At 46.4% G+C, this 26,406-nt stretch overlaps 1 protein-coding gene across 6 annotated transcripts in view; it reads left to right on the top strand.

Moving 5' to 3' along the window:
* LOC138246189 (scavenger receptor cysteine-rich domain-containing group B protein-like) overlaps positions 1 to 26,406 on the top strand; it is a 390,419-nt gene that overhangs the window by 275,908 nt on the left and 88,105 nt on the right. For all 6 annotated transcript variants that reach the window (XM_069200523.1, XM_069200520.1, XM_069200524.1 and 3 more), the window contains one exon: positions 21,425 to 21,514. In XM_069200523.1, coding sequence (XP_069056624.1) covers positions 21,425 to 21,514 — 90 coding nt within the window. The remainder of the gene's footprint in view (positions 1 to 21,424; positions 21,515 to 26,406) is intronic.

Below are 26,406 nucleotides of genomic sequence, written 5' to 3'. Positions count from 1 at the left end.
TCAGAGTCAATGGTCAGACATGGAGTTGGTGGTTAAATCCATATAGCATTACAATGACCAACTCCAAAAGCCTTTGGTACTACAGTAATCTGTGAGATTACATGTAATTTAATACCTTTCAATGGATTGCAACATAATTTGACAACAATCTACTTTAAAATGCATATTGAATTTACCATATACTTTTCACAATAAATGAGCCCTGACTATTGCCTTTGTGATACCTTTTACACAAAAACCGGACCTATGGTATCTGAGATAACATTTCCCTGCACACTAGTTAAGCCTAATGCTGGTAGCATTGCCTTGTCACCATAACCAACTCAAGCCTACAGTTTTGAGAGTAAGCTTTTCCAGAAATCTGAAGTTTAAAGTTAATATAGGAAGGGGACGGCACTGGGACTGCAATACATTCCTCATGGCTGCTCTCCCATCTGTGCTATTGCCAGAGAAAAACACACAACATACATTATCTAGCTATCAAAGGCACAGATACAGCATTAAAATGTCCTATGTGTGCCCCTGAAAGTTCAAGCTGAGGCAGCTGGAGAAAAAAACAAAATGATCACAGCTGTGTGGATGGCAAGCACTTTTTTGTGGAAGCACACAATTTCTGCCCAATCAAAACATGTACTCCTGGCTGTCAACACGTGGATGGAGCCAAACTCCCTTTTGAGTGATTCTCACATAATTGTCAGGGGACAGCTCAACTGTCAAGCCACACCATAAAAATCATTGTTATCCTAGGATTCACAATTCTAGGCCCTTTCTGCATCCTGCAGACCCTCCTAGGCCACATATATTGGAGGGTAAGTTAGGCACAGGGCAGTGCCAAACCACTGCTGCACATGGCTAAATGCCAGTTGCAAAAAGAACAGATGATGGACGGAATGCTGACTAATGCAAATATTCACCGCAGTCACAAATCTGGGTTTAATCCATTGTTTTTTTGCTCACCAAGCCACCCCAGTTGGGTCCCAGCCATTTGGAAATTAGTTTTGACCCTGATCCCCATGGGAACAGTCCAGCCTGAACTGCTAGGACAGGTCCTCCCTGGACTGGAATCAAGCAACCTGGGACCAATTGTGGGGTATCACCCCTCATCAGCCAGGCTACATAGAATCTAGTGGCATGGTGAGCACGTGACCCATGTCTGGGCACACTCTTCCCACTTAGGATGACAAAATCAAAAAGAAAGGATGATTGATGGAATGCTGTGCAATGCAAACATTCACCTCCAGTCACAGATCTGGGTTTAATTCATGGTTTGTGTTTTCACCACGCCACCCCAGTTTGGACCCAGCTATATGTATATCAGTCTTGACCCTGCACTCCATGGGAACAGTCCAACCCGAACTGCCAAGCCAGGTTGGCCCTGGACCGGAAACAAGCATCCTGGGACCGGTTTTAGGATATCATCCCTCGTCAGCCAAGCTCGCTTGAATCCGGTGGCACTGTGAGCATGAGGCCCACGTCGGGGCATACCTGTCCGACTCAGGGCGACAAATTCTAAAAGAACAAGTGATGAACCGAATGCTGAACAAAGTCAAACATTCACCCTAGTACAAAGATCTGGGCCTAAATCCATTGTTTTTTTTGCTCACCGTGCCCTTCCAGTGGGATGGGGAGCAGGGTCAAGACTGATCAAGGGTGATTGCATAGGGCTAGATCCAAACTGGGGTGGCATGTGGTGCAAAAATATAATGAATTAAACCCAGATCTGTTATTAAGGGTGAAAGTTTGCATTGTCTGCATTCCGTCCATCTTCTGTTCTTTTTACTTTTGTCACTCTAACTGGGAAGGGTATGTCCTAATGTGAGTGCCATGCTCACTGTGCCTCTGGACTCAAGCTAGCCTGGCTGACTGTTCCCATGGGAAGCAGGGTGAAGACTGATTTGCAAATTACTAGGTCCAAACTGAAATGACATGGTGAGCAAAAAAACACAATGGATTTAGGCCCACATCTCTGTACTGGGGCGAATGTTTGACATTGCTCAGCATTCAGCATCACTTGTTCTTTTTGTAAAGGTCAGTTGCAACATTTGTTGGCCTCCCAGAGTGGGTTTCATGTAGGTCTTAGTTGTAAGCCAGGGTCTGCATTCACCCTTCGCAGAAGGAGATTATTGATCACAGTAGGATCAGTCCAAGGCAAGTCCCAGCATCAGTCCCCACTGCACATGGCAATAAACTATGCACACTGGGGCTAACTCTTGCTGTCCGCAGATCAAGGCCTTGCTCAGCGGGAATGAGACATCCATGGCATATTGATTTACCTTCACTGTCCATAATAGAGGTTATTATTGATATACTATAGATTTCCACTCTTTCGTATTGCTTGAAAGTGTATAAGAATATTGGTAGTTCTTTGCATTTTAATAACATATGCTACTGCTGTGGTCTCAGCCATGGCCTGTCTACACCCTCCCATACATTCACTCACCCATTCATTATTTCATCTATCCAACATCCATGCATTCATTTATTAACCTTTCACTCATGCACTAACCCATCCAAACATATATTCATGTATTCAATTATTTATTCAGCCCCGTGTTTTTACTCATTTTCCCATTCAACATGTATTAACACAACCACACAATCAGACTCGCCTTCAATGAGGAAGCTTTTCACTTAGAAAATAACCAGCAGGAGACCTGTAGGAAGCAAAAAGGTTAAAACACACAATATTAGGATTATATCATATTAATCATTACTAGACTATGGGGGTCATTCCGACCCTGGCGGTCCAAGACCGCCAGGGCCGGGGACCACGGAAGCACCGGCAACAGGCTGGCGGTGCTTCATAGCCCATTCTGACCGCGGCGGTAAAGCCGCGGTCAGAAAAGGGAATCTGGCGGTTTCCCGCCGGATTTCCCCTTCATGGGCTGAATCTCCATGGCGGCGCTGCCGCCACCCTGTTTCTGGCAGTTTTTCCCGCCAGGAACAGGATGGCGGGAACGGGTGTCGTGGGGCCCCTGGCATGGGCAGTGCAGGGGCCCCCTAACAGGGCCCCATAAAGATTTTCACTGTCTGCATTGCAACTGCACCCGTCGCACCCCTGCAACTCCGCCGGCTCCATTCGGAGCCGGCTTCATTGTTGCAGGGCCTTTCCCGCTGGGCCGGCGGGCGCTCCTTTGGCGGTCGCCCACCGGCCCAGCGGGAAAGCCAGAATGGCTGCCGGGGTCTTTCGGCGGCCTGATTTTGGCGGGCGGCGGTCAAAATGAGGGCCTATGATTCTAAGCATTGTCATACTGGAAACATGGATAGCTTAAGCATGGACTGAAATAACTAGGCCTCAAGATGTCTGGATACCTGTAGGGGAATCAAGAAAGATTAATACAACCTTCCAATGAACCTCTAAATGAAATGTTATTCATGGAATTGAAACATCAGAACCTTCTCCGCTTCAAATTCAAGCATAGACTTTTGCATGAGGACCAGGAAATAATCTGAATTGTTTCTATAACACCACATGAATTGTACTTGAGGGACTTATTAAGCACATACAATATAACATCTAGAATTCAAAAATTTTAGTTTTCTTAAAATACAGGAACATGAATTGCACACATTGCAGATTTCCACAAGGGTTTGTAAATGTCATGAAATGATTGTGCACAATGAATAACATGAGTTAGACACAAGAAATGAATTGCGCGTCTTGCCGCTTCGAGGGCCACCAAGTAAATGCCCTGAAGTGGTAGCGCACAATGAACATTGTGATTTAAGCACAAGAAATGTATCACGTGTCTTGCCGATTCGAATACCACCAAGTGAATGCCATGAAATGGTAGCGCACGATGAGTAACATAAGTTTAGCACAAGAAATGAATCGCGCGTCCTGTCAATTCGAATGTCACCACATAAATGCCATGAAATGGTAACACGCAATGAATATCATGAGTTACGCCCAAGAAAGGAATTGCACTTTTTGCCGATTCAAATGCTACCTTGCTACTGCCATGAAATGGTAGCGCTCACTGAATATTCATGAATTAAACACAAGAAATGAATTGCGCGTCTTGCTGATTCGAAGGCCACCGAGTGAATGCCAAGAAATGGTAGCACACACTGAATATCATGAATTAAGCACAAGAAATGAATCGCACGTCTTGCCGATCCGAATGCCATCATGTGAATGCCAAGAAATGGTAGCGCACACTGAATATCATGAATTAAGCACAATAAATGAATCGCGCATCTTGCCGAGTCAAATGCCACCATGTGAATGTCAAGAAATGGTAGCGTACAATGAATAACATGAATTAAGCACAAGAAATGAATCGCGCGTCTTGCCGATTCGAATGCTACCTTGTAAATGACATAAAATGGTAGCGCACAATGAATATCAAGATTTGTCCACGAGTAAAGAATCGTGTGTCTTGCCTATTCGAGTGTCAGCATGTAAATGCAGTAAAACTTTGAGCGCACATTCACACGCACAAGAGCAAAAAATGTTATCATGCAAATTAGGCCCAAGAACTCGAAAGCCTTCGGGAAAGGGATAGGGGGCCCAGCCCGACCTTCGTCTTACCGCTCTGATCAAGAATCACCGACAAAGTGAAAGGGCAAGGCCTGGAAGATCAAAGTAGGCCTCCGGAACAGGAGCTCAGGAAGTTGCTGCTGCTCTGCACCGGGACCTCCGAATAGTGAGCACGTGGAGCTGGGCTGGCTCCCTTATATAGAGTCTTGGCCCAGCCCACAAACCACACCCAGACAGGCTGCAGGGAAAGCTTCTAGAAGGCCCTGGAAAGGGACCACACCCTGACACACTCTGAAAGCCTACATCAGTACATTGCAAATGAACAGTATTTATAAGCACCTTGAACAGAAGTCTTCAGGATTAAACTCTGCAATGCAAAAGGTTAAACAACAGCATATCAGCACAATGCATAAATTACGTTCTCTTGAAAGTGCTAGGTTTTTGCATTCTAGTCACCTGCAGAGCGCGCACTGCCCTGATGTTGACAAGCTGTCACTTAGCATAGAGCAGACGTGGATTGGAGACAGGCTATAGGGCACAGAGAGGAGTAAGTGCAAAGAAATTCCTACTTTCTAAAAATTTAATTTCTAAAATAGTAATGTTAAATCCAGCTTCACCAGTAAGCAGGATTTCTCAATACCATCCCAACTATATCAGACTTGGCAATGCCACTGCTCTCATATCAGAAATTACCACCTGAAAGTACGTAAGGGACATTTCCAATGCTGGCCTATGAGAGCAGCAGACTTCACAGTAGTGAAAAACAAATTTGGAGGGGAGATAAACACTTGGCAAGTAGTTCTAAATGCCAAGTCGAAGTGGCAGTGAAACTGCACACACAGGCCTTGCAGTGACAGGCCTGAGACATAGTTAAGGGGCTACTTATGTTGGTGGCACAATCAGTGCGGCAGGCCCACTAGTAACTTTTAATTAACGGGACCTGGGCACATGTAGTGCGATTTACTAGGGACTTACAAGTAAATCAAATGGGCCAATTTGGTATGAGCCAATCTTACCATGTTTAGGGGAGAAAGCAGAAGCACTTTAGCACTGGTCAGCAGTGGTAAAGTGCGCAGAGTCCTAAAACCAAGCAAAGCAAAAACAAGATCAGAAAAATGGAGGGAGGCAGGCAAAAGCTTGGGGGAAGACCGCCCTAAGGCTGTCAGGTCTAACAGTATGCAATTAGAAGTGGCCTCTTTATCCTGACCAATTTAGATTGTTTGATAGGTCAGGAACACATTTTGTCTACCATCATGAAAAGAAATCCCTAATAGGTATATATCACACTGTGGGAAAAAGTATGATATTTTTACACCTGGGCACTTCTGAGATGAAGACGGGTGGCTAGTCTTTCTTGGCCAGTATTATGTCATGTGCATTGGAAATGGAGGCCCATATAAAAATCATTATAGGGGTTTCTTTATCTCCCTTTACCTGCAGTTGCATTATGTGTTGTCAGAGTCAACTTCAGTAGGTGCATGGCACCTCTCTGGGCTATAGTTGTTTCTGTGTGCTGCATCTGAGAGCTGTAGCCAACACCTGGTCTTTTGGAAGGGCACGTAATTTCAGAGTTGAGAGAGCATAGCTATAAATCAAATGCCACTAGTGGACCTGCAGCACTGATTGTACCACTCACAGGAGTAGCCCTGTAAACATGCCTCCAACCTGCCACTGCAGTGCCTGTGTGTGCAGTTTTAACTGCCAGTTCGACCTGGCAAATGCACACACCTGCCAGGCCCAAACCTTCTCTTTTACTACGTGTAAGTCACCCCTAATGTAGGCCCAAGGCAGCCCCATGGGCAGGGCGCAGTGTATTTAAAAGGTAGGGCATGTACTAGTGTGTTTTACATGTCCTGATAGTGAAATACTGCAAAATGTGTTTTTCGCCATTGCAAGGACTATCTCTCCCATAGGGTAACATGGGGATTGCCTTGAAATATCTTTTAAGTGTAATTTCCCTTTGAGGGGCACATAGAAATATGGAATGGGGGTTATCTAAAGTCACATAATGAGGACGCCTTTATCAATAAGTGACTGTAATGGTCTTTTGAGAACTATGACTTAATTTGGGTTGTCTGTACCCAGTTCCTAGGGGACTACTTGGTTGCCCGTCAATGTGTTGATTTACAAGAGCAGAGGTATCTCTGCGAGGGCCCCTTTGTCATTAAGTGACTGTATTGGTCTTTTGAGAACTATGATACATGCAAGCGAACCCTTCATTGGGTTAGTTTTTGATATCTATGTTTAATTTGTGTAAAAATGTTTGAACTTCCTAAATCCTATTGATTAATCTATTGGATTACAGAGTTGTCTTATTCATTAACTGGAGACTAGATCTCATGCACACAAATTATATCTACACAATTCCTCTAGGAGCATGTTTAAGTGAGACTTTTAGAAATTGGTCATTTTTTTGCTTAACCATTCCATGCCTCTGCCTGGCTGTGGAATACATGTCTGGGTCAGGATGATAGTTGGGCTGTTTGTGAATTCATGTTGGACAGTCACACAAAGGTAGCTGAAGTGTGCACTGTGCATCCTGCTGGGTCTTCCTGGGCATAGAGTGAGGGAGGAGCTGACACTTGCACCTGAATAAGTCTGTGCCTGTCCTTATACAAAGTAGTCTCCAACCCCCTGGAGTGTGTATGGGGCCAGGCAGGAAAGCCAGGGTCTTGTGCACTACAAATACTTTCCTTTGTTTGCCTACTTTAAAGACAGAAATGAGTATAAGTACTGGGCCACTGAGACCGCAACTTCAGAACACTCCTGGACTGAGGACATTCTGCCAGTAAGAAGAGCTAGATGCGTTAGGAAGGACTGCTATTCTGCCTGTTGCTTTGCTGTGCTGACCTGCTGCTTCCTGCGTCTGTCCTGGGAGTGAAAGGACTGGACTTTGCTTTCTATGTGCTCCTTTACAAGGTTCTCCAAGGGCTTAAACTGAGCTTGCCTCCTGTTGGAAGTCTCAAGGACATCAAAGACTTCATATACCTGCACCTGGGCTCTCTTGCTGAGAATCCTGACTTGCTAGGTAGGGCCAAATCCAGTTCCTGGGCTCGTTGGAGTGAGTTCTGGCCAAGAAGAAACCAACTGCATCTACTCCAGAGTGACTTTAGAACCGGTGCCAGGAGCCCTGGTCCCCGCTGAGTGCATCAACCACAACCGATGTCGCAGGCCCAATGTCACTGCAGTGCCTCTGAGGCCCTGGCACAGTGTGAGTCCTGAGTTCCGTGTCCCTGATGTCCCTAACACCCTGCATCTTGACCTGCTGGATTCGTTGCCCCCACAGGATCGTAAGGAACTGATGCCTCGCCACCAATGCTGCATCACCTCCCCTCAACCATAAGGAACCAACGCCTCATCTCCCCAGCCTCGCAGTAAGAAACCAATGCCGCACTGGCTCCAGCGACGCTCCACCTTCCTTACTCCATGCAACTTCTTTAATCGTTTACCAAATGTACTGTACCTGGGGTCCGTGCAACTCAGTGACCGGCCCGCAATCCCTTGAGAGTTGCGTCGGAATGTTGTGAATTTCTCTGTCAACATCTGGTATCCTCCTCTGACCTCCCGGTCAGCATCTGTTGCCCTTCCCAGCTCCTCATTCTGCTGCTGCCTCTGCCTTGGGATGGAACTGAGAGCCTTCCTGACTCTCAGTTCCAGGCCAGCCTCCACCTGCAGGCTCCTGCCTGCACTTCATCCCTGGTGGACTTGTTGCAATCTACAAGTAACTATCTTCTGTCTTACTCTGTTCTCTCCTTACTCATGCTTTATACTCCTGCCTTTTACCTCTGGTTTCACTTAGTTTTTCAATTTTTTCCTTTTTACTGTCTCCTCACTTCTTTTCTGTCTCTGCTGTTCCCTCTCCCTCCTGCGACGCTGCTGTACCTGCGGCCCCGCTCCCCTCCCCCATGAAGTGTCTTTTCCACCCTCCCGCCTCCCAGCTGACCCCCCGCACCCCCTGTCTTAATGGTGGCTGCAGTGCTGTGAGAGGGCGACTTCTCTGACCTCCTGGTCAGCGTCTGTTGCCCTCCCCAGCTCCTCTTGCTGCTGCTGCTGCCTCTGCCTTGGGATCGAACTGAGAGCCCGCCTGACTCTCAGTTTGAGACCCTCCTCCACCCACAGGCTCCTGCCTGCACCTCATCCCTGGTGGCCTAGTGGCTATCTACAAGTAAGTATCTTCTATCTCTCTCTGTTCTCTCCTTACTCCTGCTTTATACTCCTGCCTTTTACCTCTGCTTTCACTTTGTGTATGTTTTCCTTTTTTTTGTTTCCTCTCTTCTTTTCTGTCTCTGCTGTTCCCTCTAGCTCCCACGCCGCTGCTGTCCCTGCAGCCCCACTCCCCTCCCCCTGTGAAGTGCTTTTCCCACCCTCCCGCCTCCCAGCTGACCCCCCTGCCTCCCTCCTTCTTAATGGTGGCTGCAGCGCTGTGAGAGGGTGACTCCTCTGACCTCCTAATTAGAGTCTGTTGCCCTCCCTAGCTCCTCATGCTGCTGCTGCTGCCTCTGCCTTGGGATCGAACTGAGAGCCTGTCTGACTCTCAGTTTGAGACCCTCCTCCACCCGTAGGCTCCTGCCTGCACCTCATCCCAGGTGGCCTAGTGACCATCTACAAGTATCTTCTGTCTCTCTCTTTTCTCTCCTTACTACTGCTTTATACTCCTGCCTCTTACTTCTAGTTTCACTTTGATTTTCTATTTTTTCCTTTTTTTCTGTCACCTCTCTTCTTTTCTGTCTCTGCTGTTCCCTCGCCCAACCGCAGCTCTGTTGCCCCCGCCCCAACCCTGTGAAGTGCTTTTCCTGCCCTCCCCTCTCCCAGCTGACCAGACCCCTGCCTCCCTCCCCTTCTTAATGGCGGCCTCTCACAGCAGGCGCGCTGCTGGGGCACCAAAGGCAAGCCAGTCTGCGCCCATCCGCACCTGGACTGCACCCAGCGCCAGGAATCCTGAATCTCTAACAAGTCATTCCTTGGCCACCCTCCATTACGGCGCCAGGGCCCTCCACCTCCTTAACACCACAGGTGTCAACGCCAACTGCACCGCATCTCCTAAGGACACGCACAAACCTTTTTCTTGCCGGAACTGTAACCTCAGTTTCTGCCTCAACAAACAGCCGGAACACCCCAAACCACCAATGCCCGCCACAACCTCATTAACTGCCTCCTTCTGAAAGTATGCTCCCTCCATAAGCACACCACCAAACTTTGGGACCTGATCGACTCCACCTGTCCAGACATCACATTCCTAGCCCAGACCTGGACCAACCCTACCTACGGACCAGACATCACCATCGCAATTTCAGATGGCGACAACATCCTAAGGAAGGACCGGCCCTCTCGTCCGGGCGGAGGGCTTGCCATTGTACATAAGTCCTCACTCCGCATCACAGTCAACACGGAGGAACACTGCACCACAATGGAACACCTTCACTTCCTGATCCACACCACTTACAATTCCTCCCTCCGCAGCACCCTGATCTACAGACCGCCCAGCCCCCGCCCAGCATTCATCAACACCATTGTAGAAATCGCCACCCCCCCACACCCTGGCATCCACGGACTACCTCCTCCTCGGAGACTTGAATTTCCACCTCGAGGACCGCAACGACCAAAACATCACTTCCCTACTTGACAATCTCTCCACCCACGGACTCAGAAAACTGATCACTGTGCCCACACATGCCGCAGGACACACACTAGATCACATTTTCATCTCAAGCAACTGGATTACCATTAAGAACATCTCCACCTCAGACTGGACCGACAATCACTGCCTACACTTCACCATCACCACACCCATCAGCCAACTTTGCGTCCCCAGGGTCCCCCCACAGGAAATGCAACAAAAACACCAACGAGCAACTCACTACAACCCATGCCAAATCACCTCCGCCTCCCACTGATGATGCCAACACCGCGGCATGCAACCTCAACTCCTGGATTACCAAATGGGCCAACTCCCTAGCCACCACAGAAGAGACTGAAAGCTTCATGAACAACATTCAATTTAGAGCTCCCACAGACCGCTGTCCTCACGACATCTACAACAGAGCCAGCGCATTCATCGCCCCCAAACTCCGCAAGATGCTGTACTGCTCTATCAACACAGCCACCTTCCCCGAATATTTGAAACACGCCAAACTTCACGCCCCTCCTGAAGAAACTCACAGCCGACCCATCAGAGCTAAAGAATTCCCAGCCCATCTCATTACTACCCTAACTGGCCAAAGTACTGGAAAAAGCCATCAACTCACAGCTGCGACAATTCATCGAAGACAACAGCTCTCTGGATACCTCTCAGTCTGGCTTCCAAAGCAACCACAGCTTGGAGACAGCTCTTCTTGCAGCCACTGAATACATCTGCATACTCCTCGACTGAGGCCACACCCTAGCACACATACTCCTCAACCTCTCAGCAGCCTTCGACAAGATCTCCCACAGCACCTTATGCACCAGAATCCACGATGCAGGAATCCACGGAAAAGCCGCGCAATGGATTCACTCCTTCCTTTACAGAAGAACACAGAGTCAGGCTCCCACTCTTCATATCCAAACCAACAGAAGTCAGTTATGGAGTACCTAAGGGATCCTTAACATCTACATCTACATGGACCCACTTGCAGCCATCGTAAGAGGCCACGGAATGAATATCCCTCACTGAAGACCCGGAAAAAGCTAAGAGGAACTTTCACACCGGAATGGAAGCCTTCGCTGCCTGGATGAGGGAGAACTGCCTAAAACCCAACTAGGACAAGACCAAGCTCATCATCTTCGGAAACTCCACTTCAGCCTGGGATGACTCCTGGTGGCCCTCATCGGTCAGTGCCCCTCCTACCCCGACTGAACATGCCCGCAACCTAGAAATCACTCTCGACTCTTCCCTGTCAGTGACCCGACAGGTAAACGCAGTAACTTATTCCTGCTGGCACACCCTCTGCCAACTCCGCAAAATCTTCAAATGGATCCTAGTCGAGTGCCACAAGATGGTCACCCACATCTTAGTCACAAGCAAGCTCGACTACGGTAATGCACTCTACGCTGGCACCAGAACAAAGAACATCAGGAAACTCCAATTCATCCAAAACGCTGCCACCAGACTCATCCTGAACCTCCCCTGCCAGGAACATATCTCCCAACAGCTGAGGATCCTCCATTGGCTCCCACTGGAGAAGCGAATCAACTTCAAACTACTCACCCACACCTACAAGACCCTTCACAACATCGGATCGGCCTACCTGAATCATCACATCTCTTTCCATAACCCCGTCAGACCCCTCTGCTCTGCCCAGGAAGCACTAGCCACAATCCCACGCATCTGGCAAACCACCGCCGGAGGAATATCTTTCACTTACCTTGCAACTAAGAGCTGGGACAACCTGCCCACACACCTCAGACAAAGCCCATAACTCACCATCTTCAGGAAGAACCTCAAGACATGCCTCTTCGAATGAGGCCCAGACCCACCACTAGCGCCTCGAGACCTTCACGGGTGAGTAGTTCACTTTATAAAAATTGATTGATTGATTGGTATTAAGGGTAACAAAATGTTGTTTAGCGGTATTTCAATTTTTTTGTTCTGCAAGCAGTGTATGGTGGGGTTATAGTACTTGATGCCTTTGCATGATGTGTGTTGTTGTTGTAAACATTTTTAGCCCCTTTAATTTTAGCTTTTGGAATTACTAATACTGACTTAATGCAGTTTTCTTTCTCCTGTAGCAATGCCTTCTTTGTCTGGCCAGTTCATGAGAGTGTTTGTCATAGGCCACCATTTGTCTTTGTTCCCCATGCCATGTGGCCAGGGGCCTTTTTTGTATAGTCAAAATTATAGTCCCATATCTATTTGTGTTTTTTGTTTGCTATTCATCCTGCATGTTGTTTGATGTGGTTGGTGGCCAATTTGTGTAAGCAGCCAGTAGACTTGTATATGTTCTTCTTTGTTGTGGTGCCATGCCTCCTTGCTGCTTGTTGTTTCACCATGTGGCTGGCCGCCATTTCTGTAGGCAAGCAATAGCAGTTCCTCCCGAAGTAGGAGCACATCAGAATGTTGACCTTCATACAGAGGAAGCCAAAGTATCCCATCTTTCACAAGATCCACTGTCTTCCAGATCTCCGCCATCTTATTCCTCAAGCCTCTCTTCTGATGGTGAAGACTCCACTTGGATGCCACCTCAGTCTGAGACACACCAGCAGAGGCAAGGAGTGAAAAGGAAGGTTCCTGAAAACTTTAGAGCTATGGATGAAGAAGAGGAGGATGATGAGTCTAATGACGAGCCAGTCATCGTGGATGTTAGCCCAGCCCCAATGGAGTCAAACATTACCCCATCTCAAACTGCTCAGAGAGATGTGGCACCGATACCATCACCTCCACCAACTTCCATATTTACAAGTCCCAGGTGCGACCTACATCCACACCCACCTTAGTAGAATAAGGCACTGCAGAGAGGCAAACATCATCAAAACAACATTGACCTACTGCCACTTCTTCAGACATTGGCAGTGGCACCAGTGTTGGAATGTTAACCTCCCCAGATTGGGCCTTTTAATGGTTAGTGAAAAGGAGCCAAACAGTGCCATGTGCTCCATTTACCGAGCAAGTATTAGTCGGGGTAGGCTTGGCACAAACTTTGGAACCGGAGGCAAAGCAATCCATTTGAGAAAACACCACACAGTCCGCTGGGAGCTACACCTTAGCCGCCAAAAGGAAAAGCCTGCAAGTGGTGTTAGTGAAGGTGTTGAAAGCAGGTAACCTGATCCGATCATGGATGAAGATGAAGGTGACATTTTTGTTACACAAATCAGCCCTCCTCCAGCAGAGCACTAGTATTGTTGCCCACATCAGCAACATTGCAATGGCACAGGAAGACTCAGATTCAGGTCAAAACACCAAGGCAAGAACCTACAGTGGCTGCTCCCCCCTTTGTCGTACATTAAGCCTGCCACCTTCTTCTAAGTACGAATGCAACCACCCAATGGCATTGTTGTAACAAAGAGAAGCTGGCTAAAGTTAGTGTAGGACCTCCTCTCTTTTTCTTTTGTGGAAGGAGTGGGTTTTCTAGAATTTGTGGCGGCTATCTTCCAAAAATGGAAGGTTCCCAGCTGGACCTATTTTGCCAGAGTTGCTGTTCCAGCGCTACATCACCATGTACTGGAATTCGTTAGACAAGTTTTTCAGCAGAGTGCGGTCCTGACAATCCGCCTGATGACAGGCATGTGGACCAGTTGCCAAGCCCCTGGTACATGTGCATCACTGCACACTGGATCTCTTTTGTAGGGGTTTGAGAAATTATGTCTGCAGTAGTTGACAGAGCTGAAATTTTTAATGGTGCTGAGAAGCATGCAACAGTAGCTATGTTGTCCATGAAGAAATCCCATATATCTGCAAACATCTTGGATGACTTAAACAACAAGGTCGTTGAATGGCTGCGCCCCAGAGGGCTTAACATTGGATTTGTTGCCACGGACAATGGCAGTAATATAGTTAAGACCATATCAGATGGTGGCTATTTTTCAGGGTCCTGTGCGTGGCACACTGCATAAACATCATTGTACAGGACTTCCTCAAAAAAGAACTACGAGACAGTAGCTTACTGTCCACATGCAGAACAATCTGCACTCATTTTAGCCATTCTTTTAAAGCCTGCAAGCTGTTGAGGATTATACAGCGTGATAATAGAATGGCAGTTAAAGCCGTCATACAGGAGGTGCCAACACGTTGGAATTCTACTTATTACATGTTACAATGTCTGATGGAGCAGTACAGACCAATCAATGAATATGTCATGCACAGAGGGGATACAACTGTGAAAGGCATGATCATTGAGATGGATCAATGGGGCCTGGTCAAATGTCACCCCCAAACTCTGCAAGAAGCTGAACTGCTCTATCAACACAGCCACCTTCCCCGAAGATTTGAAACACGCCAAACTTTGCGCCCCTCCTGAAGAAACCCACAGCTGACCCATCAGAGCTAAAGAATTTCCAGCGCATCTCACTCCTACCCTACCCGGCCAAAGTACTGGAAAAAGCCATCAACTCAAACCTGCAACAATTCATCAAAGACAACAGCTCTCTGGATACCTCTCAGTCTGGCTTCCAAAGGAACCACAGCTTGGAGGCAGCTCTTCTTGCAGCCACTGAATAAATCCACATACTCCTCGACTGAGGCCATACCCTAGCACTCATACTCCTCAACCTCTCAGCAGCCTTCGACAAGATCTCCCACAGCACCTTATGCACCAGAATCCACGATGCAGGAATCCGCGGAAAAGACCTGCAATGGATTCACTCCTTCCTTTCCAGAAGAACACAGAGTCAGGCTCCCACCCTTCAGATCCAAACCAACAGAAGTCACTTATGGAGTACCTAAGGGATCCTCCCTTGGCCCAACGCTCTTCAACATCTACGTGGACCCGCTTGCAGCCATCGTCAGAGGCCACAGAATGAATATCGTGTCATACGCCGATAGCACACAACTCATCATATCCCTCACTGAAGACCTGGAAAAAGCTAAGAGGAACTTTCACACCGGAATGAAAGCCTTTGCTGCTTGGATGAGGGAAAACTGCCTCAAACTCAACTGAGACAAGACCAAGCTCATCATCTTCGGAAACTCCACTTCAGCCTGGGGCGATTCCTGGTGGCCCTCATCGCTCAGTGCCCCGCCTACCCTGACTGAACATGCCCGCAACCTAGGAATCACGCTCAACTCTTCCCTGTCAGTAACCCGACAGGTAAACACAGTAACTTCTTCCTGCTGTCACACCCTGTTAGAAATTGGGTTTCTGGTTGGCTAGGGTATGCACCTCAGCCAGGCAGACCCTACCCACTCTAGTCAGGGCAAGGGAGTTACACGTCCAAGATAACCCCTGCTCTCCCCCTTGGTAGCTTGGCACAAGCAGTCAGGCTTATCCCAGAGGCAATGTGTAAACTGTTTGCACAACACACACAACACACGTGACGCAATATCCCCACCACAAAGGAGACACAACACCAGATTATATGACAATATACTGTATTGTACACAACGCAATTATCAGACCCAACATCACATATCAGAACTGTCCTGCTACCTTAGCAGTTGTCAGAACATTACACATTAGTTACTCTGCAAATTAGCAGTAGTCACACATAACACACAGGTTACTCAGTATTCTGCAACATAAGCAGTAGTCAGGAAACACGTTATCACATTAGAGCACTTGTCATAAGAATATCATAAAACCCCCATAGTAGGAACATTAGAAAACATATGGCATGTTAGGAAAACATATTAGCAAGAGATGCCCATAAAAGGAACATTTGCCCATATATGTAAAAGCATCATCACACATCAAAAACAGGTAGGCAATATATCAATCCACTAAAGTCTCTAAAAGGAACTCCTGAGATATATTGTCCCTGTGAACAATACCTGAGTTGATGAAGGCACCTCCAGTGCCTAAAAGACGAACAATGGGGCCCCCGGCTCTCCTCTGTGCAAAACAGGGGCCTCTGACATCCCTTGAGGAGAGGAGGGTGGCATGCTCCTCCCCTGTATAATTGACGGGCCACTCCGGGGACCGTGATAACTTGGGGCCTGCCTAGGCCTCCACTGGCCCACACGAGGGGGGCCAAGGTCAGGGAAATCCTTGAGGGAGGAGGGGGGCGCTACGCACCCCCTTCGAATTGAAAACGCGCCCCTCCAGGGACCGGCAAACTCCTGGGGTCTCCCTGGGCCTCTACCGAGCCTTACCAGGGGTGAGATCCCCAAACAATGCCACTGTCCCACGAGGGGAACCCAAAAGAGAGCCCGCGGAACGGGCGAGCCTCCGATGAGGCCTCCGCCCCACCTGCACACTCCAGGAGAGCCCTCCGGGGCTTGAGCAGGCGAGTGAGAGACGTCCTCCTCTCCCTCCTGCTCCGATGACACTCTGGCCCAAGACCGGGCCTGCCGGTGCCCCGGGGTTCCTCCTCTGAGCGATCCCTACCCTGGGGGCACCGCTAGGAGCACGCTTGCTCCGGATTCTTCAGGTTAGTTTTCCTAGTGCCCTTAGGGCACTAGAAGGTGCGCGGCACTAGCGCTTCCAGGAATGCAGCCTCCCGGGCTGCGTCGGTGATCCAGGCAGCAATTAAGGGGCGTTTTTCAAAGCACCACGGCCCGATGTACAGCCAGGGTTGCGGCAGTGATTTCTGGCATAAAAACGCGCGCTCGCAGTGTTTTTAAGAATTTAAAGGTGTAGCACTTTCCCCAAAGCGCAGTGTTGAAACACTCCTTCGTGCTTCATAAGGCGATAGGGGTCAGGGGCCACAGCACCCTGCTACTGGGGGACAGAGTCCATAGAAAAGGCCCACAGATGGAGGGCCCATCAACAGGCCAGCACAAAGGGGGTGCAGCGTGTGGCAAGTCCTTCTCAGTGACCAAGCAGGTCACAGGTCAGCACAGCAGCAGCACTCCATGGCGGTTTCTGGTGAGTCCTTCCGGTAGTCTGTGTCCAGTTCCAGGTAACTTCAAAACGTCTCCAAATTGTGGGGAAAATTCCCCTGTACTTATAATCAGTTCTTACAGTGTTTTAAAATGGTAGGGAGAGGAGTTTCCAGCCAGTTACAACTGGTTCTGGGAGTGCCCCCTCTCTCTTTCAGCACAGGCTCCAAAAATCAGTGGGGGGTTAACGACCCTATTGTGTGAGGCCAGGGCACAGCCTTTTCAAATTTAGGTGTGCCCCGCCTCTCCCTTCTCTCAGCCCAGGAAGACTATTCAGTATGCAGATGCACCTCTGTGACACCTCCACCCTCCCTGTGTAGAGGCTGTCTGAAAAGTATGCACATAGCCCCTACTGTCATTCTGCCCAGACGTGGATTGGAGTAGAGCTGCAAAACACCAGAGTCATAAGCACAGATAAATGTGCACTTTCTAGAAGTGGCATTTCTGTGATAGTAATAGAAAATACACCCACACCAGTAAGCAGCATTTATTATCACCATCACAACCATACCAAACACGCCTACGGTACCCCTCGTAAATCAGACAATACCCCTTACACATAAGGCAGGGCATTTCTAATGAAATCCTATGAGAAGGCAGAACTCACAGCAGTGAGACACCAAGTTAGGCTGTTTGTCACTACCAGGACAGGCAATGCAATATGGCACCTGTCCTGCCTTTCTACATACATGGCACCCTGCCCATAAGGCTAGCTAGGGCGTACCTTAGGGGTGACTTACATGTAGTCAAAGGGGAGTTCTGGGCCTGGCAAGTAAGTTTAGATGCCAGGTCTCTGTGGCAGAAGACTGTGTACACAGGCCCTACGCTAGCAGGCCTGAGACAGGTTTAAAAGTCTACTTCAGTGGGTGGCGCAAGCAGCGCTGCAGGCCCACTAGTAGTCTTTAATTTACAGGCCCTGGGTATAGAGATACCACTGTACAAGGGACTTATAGGTAAATTAAATATGCCAATTAGGTATAAGCCAATCATACTAACTTTAGATGGGAGAGCACCTGCACTTTAGCACTGGTCAGCAGTGATAAGGTGCTCAGAGTCCTAGAGCCAACAGCGAGAGGTCAGAAAAATCAGGAGGAAGGAGGCAAAAAGACTGGGGATGACCCTGCGTAAGGCAAAAAGTCCAAAACACCCTCTGCCAACTCCGCAAACTCTTCAAATGGATCCCAGTCAAGTGCCGCAAGATGGTCACCCACACCTTAGTCACAAGCAAGCTCGACTACGGTAATGCACTCTACGCTGGCACCAGAACAAAGAACATCACGAAACTCCAATTCATCCAAAACGCTGCCACCAGACTCATCCTAAACCTCCTCTGCCAGGAACATATCTCCCAACAGCTGAGGATCCTCCATTGGCTCCCAGTGGAGAAGCAAATCAACTTCAAACTACTCACCCACACCTACAAGGCCCTTCACAACATCGAACCGGCCTACCTGAACCATTGCATCTCTTTCCATAACCCCGTCAGACCATTCTACTCTGCCCAGGAGGCACTAGCCACAATCCCATGCATCTGGAAAACCACCGCCGGAGGAATATCTTTCACTTCCCTCACAACTAAGAGCTGGGACAACCTGCCCACACACCTCAGACAAAGCCCATCACTCACCATCTTCAGGAAGAACCTCAAGACATGGCTCTTCGAATGAAGCCCAGACCCACCACCAGCGCCTCTAGACCCTCACTGGTGAGTAGTTCATTTTATAAAAATTGATTGATTGATATCCCAGTTGGAGCTATTGTGTTTCTAAGTTCTATATTGGCATTTAACTTTAAAATTGTATCTTTGCTTGTGTGTTGGATTTTTGTAGTTTTGGTCTTGTTTTATTCAGATAAATATTGGCTATTTTTCTAAACTGGTGTGGAGTCCTTTTGTAGTGTTTTCACTGTGTTACTGTGTGTGTGTGTGAACAAATACTTTACACATTTCCTCTGGGATAAGCCTGACTGCTTGCACCAAGCTACCAAGGGGGTGCGCAGGGGGTATCTTAGCCGTGTGACTCCCTTACTCTGACTAGAGTGAGGGTCCCTACTTGGACAGGGTGCAATCCACTGCCAACTAGAGACTCCATTTCGAACAACCTCTAACTATGAAGTATTTTAAACGGGGTACTAAAACATGATATCCTGGTGGATTTCACTTTCATCTGCTGGGTTTTTTTTAACTTTAACTCAACTCCTAAAAAGGTTGTTGGATTGGTACTAAAGCCACTGCATACTATCACAAATGACTGACACGCTGGTCTGAGTTAGATTCATTCTCCTCTAGGATAACAGCTTTACACGTGTCCCAACTGAAACAGACTGCCTAGGTGGACAAAAAGGAACTCTAACAATACCACAATTAGGGAGATAGTATGCTTCAAAATAGGTTCATCTTTAGAGAAACCTCATTGTCAATTTTAGCCATAAGGTGTTGCTTGTTTCGTATGTGTCTCAGCATTAAATTTCTTAATTATTGATATATTTTGGTGATAAATAAATAGCCTAATTTAATTTAATAATATATCGAGATTTGATTAATTTGACTTATATTGAGAAACTCCCCTGCATGAAATATGGAATGTGGCCTCTCTACCGAATTTGCCTCTTTGCTCCTACAATTATGCTAAAGGAGTATCTTCAGTTATAATGGATTTCTCAAATTAACGGACCATGAAGAATTTTAAACGTGTGCCCATTGTAATTTTGATGGTCCAGGCAAAAAATCATAGCCCACTGTCCGCACAACACAATGGAAGATAAGGAGGAACATGTAAATCTGTCCCTTCGTCTATGTGATGATGTACACAAAGATTTTTTAAATTTAACAGAGAGAGCAGTGGTTTGACTCCCTACCATCTCCCATCAAACCAAAACTTTTGCCTAAACCCCCTTAACCTCGATTTGATCCCCCCAAAGCGACCTATGCAGGTAAATATGCAGTACAATTCCTAAGTCACACTTTCTGTGTGGCTCTGTTCCCATGGAGAATGTTCCCGGTCATTTTCTCTCCTTCCACCCTGCATGAACCAACTGAGGGTAACACAATGCTTGATTGCATTGGTGGCAATGTTTATGCACAGAAAATGGGCTTGGTTGTGAAAATGTGTTGCAGGCAGTGGAGGATTTTGAGACATTTGTGATTCAGTTATACTAGTTCATCTAGAAATTCAAAATCACACATTTCTTTCCAAGTTGTCCCTTGTGGTCATGCAGTTTTGGAGTACCTTTAAATGTTACTTTAAGCTCACACCGAACTTTGCTTGGAACGTTTGCAGAGAAGGATGTTGAGCACAATGATACAGAACACCTCCTGTTTACCAATGTCAAGGTAAAGACATTCCATTGGGAAAAAGGTAGCACAGACCAAAAATATGATACATATCCTTTTTAAGTTGCTCAGTATGGTAATCTTGAATCATACAACAAATGTAGTAGAATGAACATAGTATTTCTTGAAAAGGTCTTGAAAAGGTTAAGGTTAAGGTAGTCACGGGATATGCATATGCTTGATGCACACTCCTACTACTGACATAATCAGTTTGTTGGTGGCAAAGGGGGTTGCACAAGGTTTAGCATCCCTCATCGTAAAACTATTATTGCGTCAAGTTACATTATCTGTTTTACTCTGGGTAAATCTATGATTGAGGCGGCCAGTACTGCTGTCATATTCTTCTAATTGATACATACCATTGTCACCATAGCAGGTACTACCAGTTATAAAATCCTGACCGTGCACTGCAGAATGTTCTAAAAATGTACTAAAGGGGCTGTAGGCAAAAACGCCGACTCAGATAGGTCCACAATATACCCAAGAATAGACATGGTGGTGTCAGAGTAGAATTACATCATAGAGGACTAACACGCTAGTCTATTGGTTTTGCTATGTTGTTTCACGGTGCTCTAGGATGACAGCTTCACAAATGTCTGAACTTAAACAGAATACCTTTGTGGACAAAGAGCGACAAGCCCACTGTACCCAACTGAAGGAGACAGGTTGCCCCAAAAGAAGGCCATCTTTAGAGAAAACCTGTAGTCAATATTATTCTTGAGGTAACAGCTTGTTTCCAATGTGCTTGAATGTATAATTACTTGATCATTTATATATTTTAGTGAGGAACAAATTACCTGGTCTAACTTAATACTTTAATCAATATTGGTTTATTTGACTAACATTTATATGTATCCATCAGTTTCTTTCCTGCAGGAAACATAGAATAGGGGCCCCACACCGAATTGTCCATTTGCTTCTGTTAAATCATCCAATTGTATTTAATGTGTCTCCTCGGTTACAACTGACTACACTTCCAAAAAGAATCAATACGATATATTTTACTTCTGATAGTCGAAGCAAGAAGCCTCACAGGATGCGCAACACAATGCGAGATGATGAGGAAATGTTGAATATGTGCCCTTCTGCATGTGATAATGTACGCAAACAATTGTGAACTCGATTCCAAAAACATATTCCCTTTTTTGCCATTTCACAGAGAGAGAGCATTTGTTTGACGTCTTACCACCTCCCATCAACACAGAATTGTTGCCTCCACCCCCGTCACACATACTGGAACCCAACGAAGGTACGTACGTAGGTAAAAATGCAGTACCATTCCTACGAATCACTTTCTGTCTGGTTCTGTACATATGTAGTATTTTCCTTGGGTTACCTCTTCTTTAGCGAGTGCGTGCAACCACCAGCGGTCACATCATTCTTGATTTCATCGGTTATAGTTTTTTTTCACAGAATATGCAATTGGTTGTGAAATTGCGTATTACCCAGTAGAGGATTTTGAGGCATTTTTAACTCAATTGCTTTTGGTTGTCTAGAAATTCGAAACATCCAGACGTTTCTTAGTATTTTGGTCTTGCAGTTTTAGCGAACCTTGTTAGTTGAAACTGATACCGAACCCTGTAACATATGTAGAGAGGGATGTTGAGCACCATGATATAGAACTCCTTCTGTTTGGCTGTTTGGCAATGTCAAGACACAACATTCCACTTGAAGAATTAGAGAACAAGATAGAACAGACCAAAAAATATGTCACATGTCTCTCTAAGGCTGTTCACTCGAGTATGGTAATCTTGAATCATACAATAAATTTAGTAAAGTGAGCATAGATTTTCTGGAAAATATTAAGGCGGTTACTGGGTGTACACATGCTGGTGCACACTCCTCTACTAAGACGATCAGCCGTTTGGTGGCAATGATTTGCACCAGGTTTAGCGCCCCTTATTCCAAAACTGTTCTTGCTTTAAGTAACATTATCCTTTTTACTCTGGGTAGTCTTACGAATGTGGCTACTAGTACCTCTGTTTCCTTCTTGCAATTGATGCATACAGAGATACAGTGTTACACTCTAAATTATATTTTTGCAGAACCTACAGAAGGCTGAGGAAAAACGGCTATACCCAATACTTAGGAAATCGACTGCACATACCCATAAGCCTCCAATGGCCTTGGATGTAGAAGTGCTTCTCACCCAGCACAGCATTTTGTCACTGCTGCACTGAACTGCATAACTGTTTAGTAAATCTGAGCCTGAATGTCCAGCCCAACTGAAGCTTGCACATTTGCTGGAGGTGCTCTAGACTACCTATGTATTTCCTATGATATTATCGCAGGATATAAAACTAGTAAATCTGGGTAGCTGGAACCCCACAAAGTATGAGGCAGTGTGAGAGGATACGCCCAGCAAAGTAGACTTCCACACATCAGTCACCCCTGCATTGATCACCAATAACATAGATTGCCTCCCTGTGATGGGCCCAATCATGCACCCGCAAAGAAGCAGGGCTACAGTACATGATCATCAAAAGGAATTGTGTGTACCAAGCAGGCAGTGAGACCCACAAAAGCCACTGGGTCCTCCAAAATGGCCCAAAGGCAGTTATACTTTCCCGCCAGGCATTTTAAGCAATGCAAAAACCTTGACAGTGGCCAAGGGGAGATCCACTGGCATTTGTACCGTGCTAGCAACAGGATAAAAGGCTTGCTCCCTGAATAGATGAAGTGAACTGGCAATGGTTGCCAACAGCTTTTAACAGCTCTGAGAAAACCTGGCTGAAAGTTGGCATAGTTGTGCCTGGACACCTTTAACAGCAAAAAAGCCAAGTCTCCTTAGTACGTCTGTAAGCCCATGCAAGCGATAATGCCCACGGTGAGCCAAATGGGATTACTAGCCTGTCAAGTGGTCAGCAAATTCTTTTAGTGCCTGACAAGCAGTACCAGACGTTATGGGGTTTGCCTTGATGGCAGCAAACTAAGCAGAGGGATAGCAACAGGGGGCATAACTACGTGGATTTCAACTAAACTAGACTATACAGCAACTAAAATTTCCTCAACTGCATTTCCACCATATACACTGCACACCAGACTGACCAAAGAGCAGAGGAACTGCAGCATTATGCTGGATGTCCTAAATATCTACTTCAATCCAAGCAAATGCCCCAAGTCCAAGGACTAACTTAGAGCTTGAAAAACAATTGTCTGTTGCATAAAGAACAAGGTTACCAACAATGGTATGCATACCCTCTTAGTCTGTGGTGACCTCAACATCTATCCACTATGGGACACTGTGAAAAGCGAAGAGGAGAGCAGTTGGTGTATTCTGTCACCAGAATTAGAGAGTTTTCTTCCTGTTAGCAGGCACAAGAAAGGAAATTATTTAACCAGTTTCTTGCCGAATCTCAGTTCACCTTTCTAAATGGGCGAACAATATCAGACAGTCCTGCAGCACCCTCATTTCAGAATAGTAGAAGATCTAGCCTGATCGGCTGCATTCTCTTTCCTAATGAATGCTGGGATTTAGTGTTGGACATGGTGTATTCCAAAGACCTGAGAGCGGCCATGACCCTAAATGCTTCATGTGTTCAGTCCTGACTGAGCAGAAGAGGGCAAACCCTTTGCCGCCAGCATCACCCCAAACAACAGCAGAAGAGCTGCAAAATGAAACAGAGAGAACTACTCAAACATCAAGACTTCATTAAAGATATGTGTGGATTATTTTTCTACTTGCACCACGGATAGTGACGAGCACATTGCAATAGTAACAACCTATACCAAACTCTAAAGGGAACAAACACACTCGTCTGCACCATGGGTACCAAGGAGTAAAAGTAGGAAACCCAAGAAAGGTTAGTGCGATATATAGTGCAGCCAAGAATAGGCTAAAATGGACGTACAACGAGTGACATGCCTCCGGAGGAGAAAACGCAATTCATAGAGTTAATCATTCTGCACCCAGAAATAGGAAGAACAATCCTGGACCTGAAGTCCAATAAAGCACCTGTCAAAGACTGTGTGCCAGTTGATATGTTTTGCCTCAGGCTTGGTCGGTAGCCCTGACTAGGATATTCATGGCGGTCCTGAGATAAAACAGTGCCCCACCCTGCTATCATAGTCCTACTCCATAAAGAAGGAAACAAGCTGAAACCATGTAATTACAGGCCAATATCGCTCTTTGACATTACTGAGAAAATCATAGGGGGTGTCCTTCTGCACAGGCTACGGGCCTGGATGGACAAGAAAACGATTCTCATAGATGCACAGGTGGGTTTACACAAGGGCATTAGTACCATCGACCAAGCCAAAAAATTATGAGGGTATGTGTTAAATACACAAAGATGCTCAAGCACCCAGTCTACTTGTCCCTTATCGACCTTAAGCCTCCCTTCGTCCTGGTAAATAGAACAAAATTTTGAAGCACTCAAAGAACAAGAAGTTGAAAAGCACCTCTTACAAATTATTAAAACATTGCACAAAAACACGTGTGCCTGTGTTTGCTATAGAAGCAGAGGAGAATGCACACCTGATTTGGACACCTGTAAAAGGGTGCGTCATGGATATGTCCTCGCCCCATTATTGTTCTCCTTCTTCTTGCACGGCTCCAAAGAAATTTTACAGAGACGTACCGAAGCTGGAGTACGAAAAATAGTTATCCTTCTCTTTGGACCTTATCCCTCTTTCTGCCCTCATAGCCCTAGCCCCAGTGTTGTATTGGTTGCACATAAAAACGATATGGAGAGTCTTATCTGAGAGAAATGCTTGAAGTTTCCCCTGTAGGGAAAATTCATCAAAATCCCTGGGCAAGCTACATGAGAAACTGCCCCAGAACCTTGGCCCTGAACATCTTTTACCAGTACTACTGCTGACATGGCCCAAGAAGCGTTTCTGGCTACTAAACTCAAGGCTCGTATTGGCATAGCTTTCTCGTCCTTTATATTATTTGCACACAAAGGACTCCCTGGGCATGGAACAATATCTGAATGGCATTAGCCTCAATGCACATTGCACTTCACACTTAAAAGGCACCTTTCCCATTAAAATGCTTACTGTTAAATTCTCCAACAGCTGCATCATTCTGATATGTGTTATTGCAAAGTGGGTGGCAAGGACTCAATAATGCACTTTATGCGATTTTGCACCAAAACTAAGCATTTATACTAAGTGGCTTATCCCACTTGTTACACAGTTTTTGATCACATCTTGCATTGAAGCACTAGTACTTTGCACCAAATCAGAATTAGAAACCATCTACAAGCCTGTGTCCAGTTATATCACAGGAGGCTGGGTTATCACAAGAAGGGCTCAAAGAACCCTTACTGTGGCTACAGATCAAGCATAGTTTTATTCAGTCTTAAATGATTTATTACTATTGGGTTTCAATCGATATATTTTGTGTGACTGGAGAGTTTATTGTTATTAAAATGCTATTTTTAGCATCTTATGCCATAAAGTAGGCCTTTGTGAAAAACTCTGTTCTGCTCCACTGGCAGAGTTGGCGGAATTCGGAAACTCTGCGTTCCACAGAGTTACCGATAGACTGCGCACTCTGCAACATAGCAGAGTTTTTTTCTGGTTTTCCTCCCGTTGGTGCGTGCTTTCTGTCATTGTGTGCACACGAGATGTGAGACGAAAGATTTCCGCTCTCTCACAATCACAAACAAGATTTTTTACCAGCTCGTGAGAGTTAGCACCCCAGCAGCCCCTTCTGGGGTGTCTTTTTTGACAGAGGCGAGCGCAAGTGAGCGCGATCGACTGCTGCTGCAACCTGGCAAAGCTGAAGCTGCTAAAATCTACAACTTCGAGTGAAAAATCTTCTCTAATTGACCGTTCAAGTTGATATTGTTGTGTGAGGAGTATTGTTTTTGTTTTTTCCAACAACAGAAAGTGCCCCTGAGACTCCAAATTCCTGTTCCTGTCCAACAGGCTCCTCCCCCTGCTTTGTCCATCTCCTGGTCACTTTTCACTTGGACTTCGAGCTGGAAGGATCACTTATTTGTCTCCTGGATATATCATTGGATTTAAGGACTTTTGTATTTGAGTTTTCACAAGTAAGTTAAAAACACTTGTATAAGGGTGTTGTACAACTTGTTTGTTTGATGGGGGCATGCACCAGGATTTAGCTGTACTTTTATTCAATTGTTTAAATTTATTGTGGTGGGTGGCCAGCATTTGGGGCCTAGTTGTAGT

The sequence above is a fragment of the Pleurodeles waltl genome, chromosome 7 (genome assembly GCF_031143425.1).
Source record: "Pleurodeles waltl isolate 20211129_DDA chromosome 7, aPleWal1.hap1.20221129, whole genome shotgun sequence".
NCBI classification, from domain to species: Eukaryota; Metazoa; Chordata; class Amphibia; order Caudata; family Salamandridae; genus Pleurodeles; species Pleurodeles waltl.
Note: the sequence above shows the minus strand (reverse complement) of the source record. Positions and strands in the feature narration are given on the sequence as shown.